At 33.9% G+C, this 13,987-nt stretch overlaps 1 protein-coding gene, 1 long non-coding RNA gene and 1 pseudogene across 5 annotated transcripts in view; 2 read left to right on the top strand and 1 right to left on the bottom strand.

The window, feature by feature from the left end:
• Positions 1 to 3,277, top strand: part of PTPN12 (protein tyrosine phosphatase non-receptor type 12) — a 133,657-nt gene extending 130,380 nt beyond the window's left edge. For all 3 annotated transcript variants that reach the window (XM_077155196.1, XM_077155275.1, XM_077155358.1), the window contains exons 17-18: positions 1,736 to 1,843; positions 2,419 to 3,277. In XM_077155196.1, the coding sequence (XP_077011311.1) occupies positions 1,736 to 1,843; positions 2,419 to 2,480 (170 nt within the window). In that variant the 3' untranslated portion in view covers positions 2,481 to 3,277. The remainder of the gene's footprint in view (positions 1 to 1,735; positions 1,844 to 2,418) is intronic.
• Positions 1 to 13,987, bottom strand: part of LOC143678338 (uncharacterized) — a 75,833-nt gene that overhangs the window by 695 nt on the left and 61,151 nt on the right. Inside the window, exon 4 of one of the 2 annotated variants that reach the window (XR_013173255.1) lies at positions 3,210 to 3,635. The exons of the other annotated variant lie outside the window; for it this stretch is intronic. This is a non-coding gene — a long non-coding RNA (uncharacterized LOC143678338). Of the gene's footprint in view, positions 1 to 3,209; positions 3,636 to 13,987 lie in introns of those variants that run through there. 2 annotated transcript variants of the gene reach the window in all.
• Positions 6,028 to 6,692, top strand: LOC143686672 (riboflavin kinase pseudogene; annotated as a pseudogene).

Here is a 13,987-nt window from a genome sequence, read left to right as displayed (position 1 = left end):
TGTTGTGATTGTTAAATTAAATAAAATATAAAGTCTCAAAATGCTGTGCCTGGCACATGATAGGCACCCAATAGCGTTGTTAACAATGCTATTATTATTATCTTTATTATATCCCTCCTCCTGCTGCTGCTGTTGCTATTGGATCCCTGGTTCTTTTATTTTTTAAGTCTGTCAGCTCCCTTCTGGTATCTCTTCTCTGACCTAGATTCTATCCTCCATCACTCTAGTCACACTCGGTTGTCTTCAGCGTTCTTACTTCTAACTCCATACCATTTTAGTTTATTCCTTGAGATTACTGAGTGCTGCTTGGGGAGCATCACTAAGGTTTATAGAGTAAACCTACAATTCTGGGTCTTATCAAGCACTAGCTGCTCTCAGCATTTTCTAGTAACTTATATGCTCTTTGTATTTCCCCTGCGTTTTCCAAACCTTAACTTTTCTTCTAATATTATCAACCCTGCTGTTACTCAGTAGATGACTTTTCTTTCACTCAGAAAACTGAGGCCCTTAGACCAAGTCTCATCATATCCTCTTAAAAGCCAGTCATGAATACCTTACTACCACTATTTCTAGATGTCCCTCCTTTGCACCCCATTGCTCTCTATACATAATTTAATTATAAAACTTAATACCCTACTATAATAATTAATGTACTTGTCTGTTTCTCCTACTAGACTAGGTGGCAAACTATAGCCCTCAGGTCTAATATTGCCCTTGACATTGTTTTTTTGTTCAACTCTTGAGCTAGGGATGCTTTTTTTTCTCTCATTTTTAAGGTTGTTTAAAATAAAAAACAACAACAAAGAACAATAAACGATAGAGATCATATGTGGCCTGCAAAGCCTAAAATATTTACACTCCAGCACTTTACAGAAAAAGTTTGCTGACTCTTGTCTAGACTATAAGCACCTTGAAGACAGAGATCATCTTTTATTTGACTTGTACTCCAAGATTCTATAAAGGCTCCTCACAGAAGTGTTGGGAATTTGATAAATGTGAAAGAATGCATGGATCATAGTAGCTAATTTTTAAATTACTATTCTTGTGCATTTATAGTAAAATGAATAAACTAAAATTTAAGCAACAAGAAAAAATGTAAATAAATATTTCCAGAGTTTAATGTCTTAACTGATACTTAGTAATCAGAAAATATTGCTCTTTAACTACAGCTAAGTATATTTTATCGTATCTCAAAATTTTAATGTTCCCATTTTTGTGCTGTATTAAATTAGTTTCTTGAGTTAGAAGTTTAATTTTCTTAAAATTCTTTCATTACAAAATGTCATTTCAAGTGTATATATTTAGTAGGTCAATAATAACTTGATTTCATTTTCAAATGTAAACAGTCATCAGTAGGGCTAGGAACTGACATATACTTTGAAAAGTATATGACTTTTGGGGCCAATAATAAGTCCATTAATTAAGTATGAACTCATTTGCCATTGATTTCCATATCAAGGCATTTCAGTTGTAATTATTGCCTTCAAATACAGGTACATAGTATAACTACTTTAAGAAAATATAATAGCTAAGATCCAGGTATAGTAAATAAAGTTAAGTATGTAAATTCTAGGTGCCCTCAGGGGTACCCTAATGTGATTTCCTTTGCTCAGTACCCTTGTATTTATATTTATCCCAAGAGAGAAACTCCTCTTTTAACTCACTGCCCATATTAAAACAGTTAATGGTTCTGTGCATGTGATGTGATTAATAAGGATTTTGTCTTGCATTTTAGATCACCCACCAGAAGGTGTTCACACAGAGACTTGTATAGAATGTTCACCTATTTTCAGTGACAAGAAAGATCAGATATCAGAAAGTCCAACAGAAACCACAGATATTGGTAATATTTTTAATAAATAATTTTAAACTTTAAGTAATGCTGACAAGAATGAGAAAATGTCATTCTTTATCATCACTCTAGGATTTCCTTAAAGCAAAGTTAATCTCTGCTTTATGCTATTAGGAGGTTCTGAAACGACACTTCCAAGAATAAAACATGTGTATGATGAAAGTTGATTGAATAATCATGACAGTTTATTCTGTTCTATACTGAGATTAAAAATAAAAACATAAAAATCCACATTATATAAAATAAATCTCTTGCTTGTGTTGGAAAGACCCAAATATCTTAGATGTTTTTATGTTGTGATAGAATTGGTTTTATTTTTAGCTTTTTTTTTTAATCTTTAAAATCTTTTATGGTGCCGTTGTCCCCATACCTCTTTTTGCATATTTTAAAAGAAGCTATTATTTTCAGTTACCCAAAACATATTTACAGTTGTTTCATTTGGTTTAAATTCTAAATTTTCATGTGGAACTTCATTTGTTCCAAAAAAATGAGGATGTCTTTGGACAGAGTTTCATCAGTATAAATATTGAACATTGACCGTTTTTTTTTGGTATTTTTGTCTGAAGGTTTTGGTAATCGCTGTGGAAAACCCAAAGGACCAAGAGATCCACCTTCAGAATGGACATGATGCAGGGAGATAAAAGACACTTTAAATTATACTGGAAAAATTCAAGTGCCACTGAAAGCCAGATTTAAAGTATTCCATCTTAAAAATGTGGAACTAACAGCAGTGTAGATTGTTACCTTAATATTTTTTGCTGGGACCATCTACCTGCCTTAAACTACACTTAAGAAAAAGTATTACATATGGTTTATTTTGTAACTTCAAGTATTATTGCCTTAATGTCTCTTAACCCTGTTACACGCTGCTTGTAGACATGTTAATATAGTTATACTTTTATGATAAATATTGAGTTTAAGAACTACTCTTTTGCTAATGTTTTATCATGTATGTGTTATTTTGTATATGTACAGGGCAAGTAGGTATATAATTTGATAAGGCTGAAGTCATAAAATATTAACAGAAGATGTAAGAAATCTCTGCATGGTCTAAATCTTTGTGTACCTTATTTGTAAATTATTTGCCCTGAAGTTTTAGAAAATAGTTTCTAAATTTAAAAATTGCTGGATTCATGCAGCCAGCATTGCAGGTTATCAGAGATCAAAGATTGTAATAATACATTTTGTAAATTGTAAGCAAAAAGTTATTTTTATATTATATACTGTCTGATTGTCCATCCTAATTGTTCTTATTTCACATCTAGTCATGGAGATTCAGTAAGTGCCTTGGAACAATATTGAATTCTCTTAGCTTGTGAGTGTTACTTTAATATTTTAACTGAATTGGGATTAGAAAACTATCAGAATATATGTATGTTTCAGGATATTGGACTTGCCATTAAAAAAACACACAATTTTACAGTGCCTACAGTTGTCTTGGTTTTTCTTTTCTCATTCCTAGGAAATTAGACTTAATATCAGCCTACCTCCTGTCCTGGGTATGATGGGAATAGAGAGCATCTCCTGCAAAAACACTGCTTTACAGTTTCAAATACTGATCCTTGAGTTGTCTCTTGGCATTGTTTTCATCCTTATTATTAGCCTGCCATGATCCTAGTGGGACACCAAGCAGAGGTGAGGCTGGAAAAGGGGAACTTGTTTCTTTCCATCCCATATGTAGAGCACAGCTCCCAAAATACTGTCTGGATTTTGACATTATTGATTGAAGTAGTTGGAATTTTACTTTGGTTAACTTCAACAACTTTAGCATTCCTTCTGCATGCTAAAAAATGAAGAAATTAGTTAGGAGATTCAAGTGAGACAGACTACCCTTAAATGAGTAGGAGGGCAATTGTTGTGGAGAAGAAAATTATACTAGAATTTTACATTAACATTTATTTTAAGCTAAATCATCTTCATGTTGATACCTTAGAATTTCAAAGTTTTCCCATATATTTTGATCTTAATAAGGACATGGGTGGTATACATTGGATCCTTGACATTCAAAAAACACAGTTATTCCTATAGCCTATAATTTTCCTAATAAAATTTAAACTGAAATATAACTGGGAAAAAAATTAGCCCCTTTACACACTTGATGATTTGTGTGATATGGTACTAAAATAATTTACAATTTTTTGTTGTTGTTGGGAAAGGGTTGATTTGTACATTTTCATTGAAGTACAATGTGTATTCAGAGAGGTAGAAAAATCATATTAATCAGCACAAAGTATAATCACCCATGTAAGTGTGACCACCACCTACGTCAAGCAATAGAACCTTATCATCCCCTGAGGACACCCTTGGGCTTCTGAGATTCATTCATTATTATATGTGTAGCAGTCATTTGTTCATTTTTCATTGTTGTAGCTTTGGATTGTATGAATATACAATTTATCCATTCATCATAGACATTTTGTCGTTTTTGGTTTGGGAACATATGCCAGAGAGATTACAAACTGTTGCTGTGAACATTTTTGAATGTGTCTTGGTGCACATATGTACATGTGTATCTGTTGGGTATATACTGAAGAGGAGAATTTTTTTTGTTTGTTTTCATGAAAGGGTGTGCATGTATATTCAGCTTTAGTAGATACTGCCAAGCAGTTTTCCAATATGGTTCCTCTAATTGTTCTGTATCTTTGCTAACACTTGATATTGCCAATAATTTTTATTTTAGCCATTCTAATAGATACGTTGTGATATTGTATTGTGATATAACTATATCCCTGAAGACTTGCAGCACCTCTTCATGTCCTTATGACCATGTGACTAACCTGTTTTGTAGATTTTGAAACTAACTCAGCTTTGCATACTTAGCTGCCTGTTGATTATGAATGCCAACATTTTCACCAAATTTAATGGTCATTTCTCTCACAGGGGACTAGTTTAGTAGAGCAAAAAGTAAAGAAAAAATAAGTACCGGGAAATGAATAGAATATACTACAGGCACAAAGAGGGAATAGTTTTGACTTATGAGGCAAAATAAGATGAGAAGTTTAACAGAGAAAATGACCCTCAACTAAGTTTTGCTAGATGAGTAGGGATCACAAGGACAAAGGGCAGTCAAGATGGAGGGTACATTATGTTCAAATCTCCCATAGATATTGTTTGGCAGCATCTACTAAAGTTAAATGTACACATACCCTATAGCCTGGCAATTCTGCACCTGTTTTTCTATTGGGTTCTATCTTTTTCTTATTGGATTCTTGTAATTTTTGTATTCTGCATTTTAATCCTTGTGGGTTTGCCTTTGGTTTACCTTTTTACTCTATTAATGGTGTCTTGATGAACAGAAGTTCCTAAATTTAATTTAGTCCAAATTATCAGTTTTTTCTACTTCATGATTAATGCTTTTTTGTGTATCCTGTTTAAGAAATCTTTGACTACTCCAAGATTATATTATTTTACAGTTCATCTAGATTTATTTTTTTAAACCAATACAAAGCACAGAATAGAAACTTTAAGAGAATATATTGTATTTTTAATCTAAATCTACAAAACTGATTTTTTGTGCATGGTGAAAGATTATGTATTGTTTTTGTTTTTTTTATATACATGTAATTGGTTCAGGAAGCTAAACATAAGTGGAGAAAAGGCTAGATCTGTCTGTTGCTTACCTCTGTAGCCTTTTCTCCATTTACGCCTGTGCTCCAGCCATAAGAACTACTCAGTTTCCTGAACTCACCACACCTTAGTCATAATGTACCCTCCATCTTGACTGCCCTTTGTCCTTGTGATCCCTACTCATCTAGCAAAACTTAGTTGAGGGTCATTTTCTCTGTTAAACTTCTCATCTTATTTTGCCTCATAAGTCAAAACTATTCCCTCTTTGTGCCTGTAGTATATTCTATTCATTTCCCGGTACTTATTTTTTCTTTACTTTTTGCTCTACTAAACTAGTCCCCTGTGAGAGAAATGACCATTAAATTTGGTGAAAATGTTGGCATTCATAATCAACAGGCAGCTAAGTATGCAAAGCTGAGTTAGTTTTAAACATAAATATTTTATTAAACATTGTTCTGGATGCAACATTTCAGGCGCCCAGTAGCTTCCGCTGGGTTGGCGCTGTGAGGGACCCGCCGTGGCTCTTCGTCGTAGCCATGGGCCAGTTGTGCGCCCAAGCTCCCTTCCACGTCCTACGGTTGGTCTGGGAGGGTCCCAGCACCGCCTAGATGGTGACCCCACTGAACCTGCAGAGTGGGCCAGCCCCCACGCTGCAAATGGGTGGCATCATGAGGCACTTACCCAACTTCTGCCACTGCCAAGTGGTGCCTGGCTTCATTCACTGCTCCAAGCAACTGGGCATCCCTACCTACTGCTAACTTCACTGAACAAATAGTCCATAATCTTCCAACTGATCTATCCACTGGCATTTATTATGGTTGGGCCAGAGAATACAAAAAAGTCTATGGAAACTCACATCATACAAACCTTCAACAAGGACTTCTATGGGGAAATGCTCAATGTGACCAATGTTGGCTACCTCAGACCAGAAAAGAACTTTGATTCTTTAGAATCACTTATTTCAGTAATTCAGGGTGATATTGAAGAAGCTGAGAAATGACTTGAAAGTAAAAGAAGACAATTTCTTCCAGGTTCCTAACAAAATAATGAATGGCCACTGCTGAGAAAACATCTTACTTATTCATTCACTGTTTTCTTGTATTTCGCTGCTCATAACTACATTCTCATGTTGGTGATATTTTAAAAATATATCATTTTCCTGTAGCTATGAATTAGTTTAAACAGTACAATGTAATTACTATATGCTTCAGCTGTTAAGCCCATCATGACACAGCACTAAAAAGATTTCATTTAAAAATCAAAGTTGTTTTTATGTAATATGTTAATTAAAAACTCAAAGCTTTCTAAAATGTACCACTTAGAAAAGTCTTAGTTTCTTATGATGGAAATAAAACATCTAATGGGTAAAAAGCATATCACTAGTTTGAGATGAGACATGATTCTTAAAATACCAGTATGTATGTAGGTACTTTTATAGCATGTGCTATACAAATGCTAAACAGACTTGTAGAAGTAAATGCATTAAACAAAGGTTTGGTTGTCTATTATAAACCTAAGAGGAAAAATTCAGACTTCGTATTTTTGATAATTGTGCAATGATATTTTTTACATTAATATAGTTTATTATAGACATGAAAACTTGTGAAATATCATTTCAGACATTTCCTTCATGAGGTAAAATCATTGTACTCTCTGTTCCATTTTTACATAAACCTGCCTCAGTTCTAAATGATACTGACTTCCTCCCACTATATTTTTCTGTATTATAAGTCAAAGAAAAATCTGTAGTTTTCACACCTGTAATTGTCATGTTGTGTTGGATAACATTTTTCTCCTTAAGAGGAGATATTCTTGTTCAGCAATTTTTTTTGATGGGTTCTTTTTTCCTTTAAACACTTGTCAGTGTCAAGTTTTTTCCATTTAGATTAGCTTACAACTGTGCACTCACAGGAGATGGAATGTACCTTTACCATTCCATCCTTTTACTATATGAATAGTGATGGCATTGTACTTTTAGAAAAAAATCAGTAGGTTTCTTTATGATTTAGTTGAACATATAGCAGTTTGTTTATATATGCCAGTTTCTTAAAGAACACAAGATTCTTGGGACTCCTCTCCCCTGAAAATATTTAAGAGCCAGTTCAACTATGAAAGAGCTTGAAAGTTCTTTTTCATGTAATTACGTGCCTGAAAAACTCAATGGTTGTGTATATTCAATGCCAGACTAAAGTGCCTGTAGCTTGGGAGAAGAGCATAAAAAAGCTCTAGTTAAATAATCTTAAAAACAAAAAACATTGTTCTGACATAGGATAGAATACTAATGTCCGTTGAATACATAAATTAAGTCCCAACCACCTGTTAAGTGTTTGTATTTTCAAATTTAATAATCTCTTGACCTACGATTGAAAGCACCAACTTGCATTCATTCCATGGATGTGAAATATACTTGTCTGTGTGCCTGGCGTCGGCTCATAAGCAAGGTGGTCAAAAAAATCCACTGTGATTACTTTTGTCAGGAATATATCCAGTTTCCCAATTGCATATTTGGTTCTATTCTGAAGACATCTACATATACATAAGAAGAATTTATTCATAACGTAAACAGAAAGGAAATGATATTTACCTAATATGAACAGGGGGAAAGAAAACTAATGCAATTTGCAATCTGAGACTTTTGAGAGAAATTTAAGTGAAAATGACATCTCAATATTTAGCTTTATTCTGATTTTGCTATTTCTATTGAATTATATCATTTTTTACTCACGTGTTATTCATGATTCTAGTTTAATACTAAACACGAGATTAAGTCATTGTTATGCTAGGTTTGTGAAGTTTCTTGCTGCTTTTGTTCTTTTTTACACAGATGTCTCCTAATGTTATTTTAGGTATCAGAAATTCAGATTCCATTATTAGCTTTCTAAATAATGAGATATAAATTAATTTCATTTTTTAAATACTATATTCTCCACTTTTGGATCTTTGTCACACAGTTTTTAAAGGCCAGAAGCTCAGATTTTCATTCTGGCAGATGGACAGTTGCAAAGGCTTTTTAACAAAGGTTTTGGCTCATATCTACTCAATAAACAGCTCTTGTATATTATGATATATGTGCCAAGTAGATATAGTTTTGATATACATTGAATTTATAGATCTTAACAGATTTGCTACAACCAGTTTTTCTGTGCTATTTATCTTCAAGGTGCACAAATCTTATAAAATATATATGCAAGTGATTATTATTTAGAGTAAGAAATTTAACAGTTTAAAGCAGAAATGCTTGGGTAGTTCAAGAAGATGGAGCTCTGTGCTCTAAACTACAACAAATCTGGGCTTTGTTGAATTAATGGGGGAAGGGAATTCCAAAGATTCCAGTCATTTTACATTTTTTAGAGATAACATGGTATATGTACTGGGATCATGATTTAATTTAATAGCTAGCATTTGTGAACTTTCTTGGCAATTTATCAGAAAGAGCATATTTAGTCAATTTATTCCCAAATAGCCAAACACAAAATAAACAGAAAAATACTTTTCTTTTATATATTTTTCTGATTGAAAAATGTCAAAAGGATCAACAATTTAATAACTACACAAATGTACAAATGGATTACCTAATATAGTATCTTAAAATATTGTGCCTTCTAAATTTTAGTCTCATCTACATACATATTAATCTATTAGAATATTTCCAATACCTTTTAAAAATGTGAAAAGCATTTAAATTTACTGTATTAAATATAATACCTATTTAGCATTTCTCATTTTATTTGAAGTAGGCACAAAATAAGAACATTTTGCATGTAGTTCCCATGCAAAATTTTAAAAATATGAACCTAGGAATACTACATATGTCTTAACATTTAAAAGATGAGGAGATGAACTGAAAATAACATTAGGAAGATGTAAAAATTAAAATTACGTATGCACACATTATTTCAGAAAAGTGAAATGTAGTTTATAGGGATTTCCTATTGCTTGCCATTCAGAATAACAGAATATCCTTAACATTTTTTCAACCTAGAGTTGTCCCTTTTAATAAGTTATCCCTCTACCAATATCTATTTCTATGTAACAAAAATATGAAGTTGAAATTAATATGTAGACATTCAGATTATATTTTTATTTGAATTTACTTGGGTTTAGGACCAAAGAGTTTTGAAAGTAAGGATTCAAAGTACTAATAGCTTTTAGCAGTTTGAGCAGCCATAGGGGTTAGCATAGCAACCAACACTTCTCCATTCCGCCAGAAGGGGACAGCAAAGCAAATCAAGAGGAAAATGTATATCTCAAAAAAAACCCGGAAAAGCACTCAAGAAAATTCATAAAGCTAAAAGTCCCAAAGCTTTTTTTGGTGGCTTCACTGCTTTAGGAGTGTTTATGAAGACTTGAATGTCAAGATAATCTGCCCCATAGGTCACTTTATAAGAAGCATGAGCAAATCTTCAGGCATTAGTGTACCTTCATGCAGACTTGAGTCCATCTAGTAAAATGTATTAACCTTGCTGAATGCTTGTGATGCTCCAAGCACTCTGCTAATCTCTGTACACATATCTTATTTAATATTCACAAACCTTGTAAAATAGATAACCATCCTGTTTTATGGTTGAATCTGAGGAATACACTTAAGATAATTTACCTAAAAAGTCACATAAAGTGGCAGTCAGAAAGTATATCTCACTTTTTTTCCAAAACTCTTGATCTTAACCACTGACCCTCTGTATGCCTCTAGATTTCAGAGAAGTTAGAAGTGTAAGCTTTAGGGGGCAAGAAACGTGTGTGTTTGACTAGAAAGGGGGTGGTTAAGTCAAATGACATTCATGGACCTTAAAAAAAAACAGCTAGAAAACTAATGGACACCATCTGTATGCTTTGCTATCTACTTCCTATCCTGCAGGAAGGTAATTCCCATTTCTAGCACAAATGGGATACATGTTAAGTGGAGACAGAAGTCAGAATCTGGGAATATTACCAGTTTTGTGTTTTTTTTAATCTTGTGGTTGACCTGGTCAGCAAGTGTGGCTGGAAATCATGGTCACAGTATTTTGCAGCCCCTCCAGTCAAGATGTGGAGTTTGTTTTCCCACCCCTGTATCTGGGCTGGCTTCTGTGGCTTGCTTTGACCAATAAAACACAGCAGGTGTGTTTCTGGACTGACTGGACCAATTCTGGGTCTAGACCTTAAGAGGTTTGGCTACTGGGCACCTGCTGGCTGTTAGGCTCAGACGAAGTGACTGATGACAGACCAGATGGAGAGAGGCCAGCTAGTCCCCAGCCAACACCATGTGTTGATCCATCCTAACCCCTAGAACTGTGAGAAATAATTGTTGTAAGCCACGATGGTTTGCATTAGTTTATTATACAGCAATGTAAATAAAAAACTTGGAATAATGGAGAACAGGAAATGTCATATTAAATCTACATGTTAAATCAAATACTTAATGAAGATTGTTTTTTCCTATCACTTTCCCACTGTTAATAGGTGTATAAGATGGTCCTATGTGACCTTTCTCTTTTTCCTTTCAACAGCATAAGGATTCATACTGGACAGTGAAAGTATTAAAAGACTATAGCCAACTCTCTCGAGGCCAATGCAGTGGGTGAACTTACTGCCCTCCCCCACTACATGGCACATGACGCCCAGGGGTGTAAATCTCTCTGGCAACTTGGGACAGAAATCCCAGGATGAGCCTGGACCTGGCATCAAGGGATTGAGAGAGCCTTCCTGACCAAAAGGGGGAGGAGAGAAATGAGACAAAATAGTTTCAGTGGCTGAGAGATTTCAGAGTTGAGAGGTTATTCTGGAGGTTTGTTTTACATATTATACAGGTGCAACTTTTTTACTTTATGGTGCATTGGAGTGGCTGGAGGGAAGTGCCTTGGGCTGTTGAGCTGTGTGTTCCAGTCACCATGATTCTTGAAGACAACTGTGTAACGATACAGCTTCTACAATGTGACTGTGTGATTGTGAAAACCTTGAATCTCATGCTCTTTTTATCTAGGGTAAGATAAATGAGTAAAAAATATGGATAAAAAAGTAAATAACAGGGGGGAACAAAGTTCAAGATAAATTGGGTAGATGGAAATACTAGTGGTCAATGAAAGGGAGGGGTAAGAGGTATCGGATGTATGAGTTTTTCTTTTTTTTTTTTTCTTTTTCTGGAGTGATGCAAGTGTTCTAAAGGGTGATCGTGGTGATGAATACACAGCTATGTGGTGCTATTGTGAGGCATTGATTGTACACCATGTATGGAATGTTTTATGATAAGATCTATCAATCAAAATATTTGAAAAAAAAATACAGTCAAAAGCCAAGGAATTCCCAAAGTCTTTAATCAAGTCTTAAATAATTATGAACATACCTACCCTCTTATTTCATAAAATGCTGTGAAAAGTTCTTAGGTCTGGAAAAGCATTTACCTGAGCTCGAAAATAAAAGGGCACACTAATAGTCCTTTTAACAATTAGATTATCTAACTATTAGATAATGATGTGCATAGTTTGTTTGTTTTTTTAAAGCTTAAGCCTATAGTTGGGAGTTAACTTCTAAACAATTACCTGAGAATATCTGCTAGGTAGTACTCTATCCATAGTCTACAACTTATTTATGTCACAACACTTATATGGTGCTTACTGTGTCCACATACTGTTGTAAGTAACTCATTTAACCAATGAAGTAATCACTATCTTTAAGCTCCATTTTATAGATGAGGAAATCAAGGTACAGAGAGAGCCAAAGTAATTTGTCCAAGGTTACAATGAAGGGAAATTTTGATCACTATGCAAGATGAGGAGTGTGGGGGAAGAAAAGCAGAAATGATGCAATGCTGTATTATGTTTACAAAAAAAAAAAAAAAAGCTCTACTGAAGTAGTTCTTAGGAAGGTAACCAGGAGAGCAGGGAGGTCTTAGCATGTCATTTGAGATCCACGTACTTCAATTTTTTCTAGCCTTATCTGCCACTGTCCTACCCCCACCATCACCCTCAGCATGGAACACTTCACTACCTTCTCCAAATGCAAGAATCTAGTTATTTACCTTTCAAAGTCCTCCCTACTTGCGGCAAGAGGCCTTCCTACTTCTCCATATATCACTCGCTCGACCTCTGGCAGAATCAATTGCCTCTTTCACCAAGCCTCTTGTATTTTATCATTTTTCACATCATTTAAAATTAGCTATTTATAAAATATGTCTGCCACATTAATTTGTCAGTGCTTAGAGTACCTAACTCAATTTTCTAACTCATGCATACACTGTGTACATGGATGCTAAACAGTTGAAATGAAATAATCTAAATGCAGGTGGCATTGTCGGGTTGAAAAGAGCACCTTTTCCACCTTTGTTATATAAACTTTACATAATATAGAGATGACATTTCTGATGTTGTCTCAAGCAGCTTAAGTTCTAGGGTAAAGGATAGTAACCTTGCAACTAAAGTTCAAGCCAGAAAATTATACAGCAATTATGGAATTGGGCAAGTATACGGGGTGAAATAAACTTCAGAAGTATGAGACACAACTTTCAACAGGTATTAAAACTTTTAGACTGTTTGCAAATCACAAAGTTTAATGAAGACTAGCAATTAACAGTTAATAAGCTCACTGTAGACAGCACGAATCATTTGGGGTACAATTCCAAAGCAGAATATCTAGTCACCACTTTAACCAACTCATTAACAATTCTCATTTGTACAGATACGTTAAAAATTTTTTTAAAAAACATGGCTTTTGGTGGATTATTTTTAGGAAGAAGGCAATTTGATTTTGCAAGTAATTTGAAATGCGAAAATAACTTGTATTTATCGTCGAGAAAAGTATTTTTTATAATTAAGTAATTTTAAAAGTAAGTAATGGTATCCATTTCCAAGAATATGAAAATATGATTTAAATCAGTGTTCTAAGTAAAATATCTTTTGACCTAAGTCATCAGAGAAACACTTAGGTCAGTGTTTCTCACACTTTTTTTTTCATTTGCCCCCTAGGGTGTAAAATTAATTAAAATCTCCTAATGACAGTAATTAGATACTAAGGAATAAGTTTTGGTGAGTAAGATTGAGCTTTGAAGGGCACAAACCATTGTAGTATTTGATTTTTTTTGCCACAAGAACAAAATTCAGAATGCATGGTTTAAGTTAGAGAATTGCAAATTCAAGATGGCAGACAACTAATTTTGGGACACTGATGGCACAAGTGATCATCCCTTGGGAGTGTCTCAACAAAGACTTTCAGTGTGGTTCTCATTTATACCCTGGCTGGGTATGCTTTGGGTTTTTCTTTTTTATGATGAGAAAATAGATGTTCTTTCAAATGTTGGGACAAAGAAACATTTTGAAAATGCTTTAGACAACTAATCTAATGTTTATTTTATGGAATATCTGATAAATGTTTTCTTGAAAGGAGAAGTTTATCTGATAATTTACTTACTATTAATTAGCTAAGATGCCTGATGGTATTCCTTCCTGAAAGACTGCCGCTTTGTTCATTCCTAGACATAATAACTGACTTTAAAATAGACATTTGCTTTTATGCATTTCTTAAGTTGTAATAAGTATTTCCCTTAATGAATACTATAATTAATTTATATTATAGGATTATTTAGCATATGTAAAATGC

Source organism: Tamandua tetradactyla, chromosome 1 (genome assembly GCF_023851605.1).
Source record: "Tamandua tetradactyla isolate mTamTet1 chromosome 1, mTamTet1.pri, whole genome shotgun sequence".
Classification (NCBI taxonomy): Eukaryota; Metazoa; Chordata; class Mammalia; order Pilosa; family Myrmecophagidae; genus Tamandua; species Tamandua tetradactyla.
The sequence above is the reverse complement of the archived record's forward strand: the minus strand, read 5'-3'. Positions and strand labels throughout refer to the sequence as shown.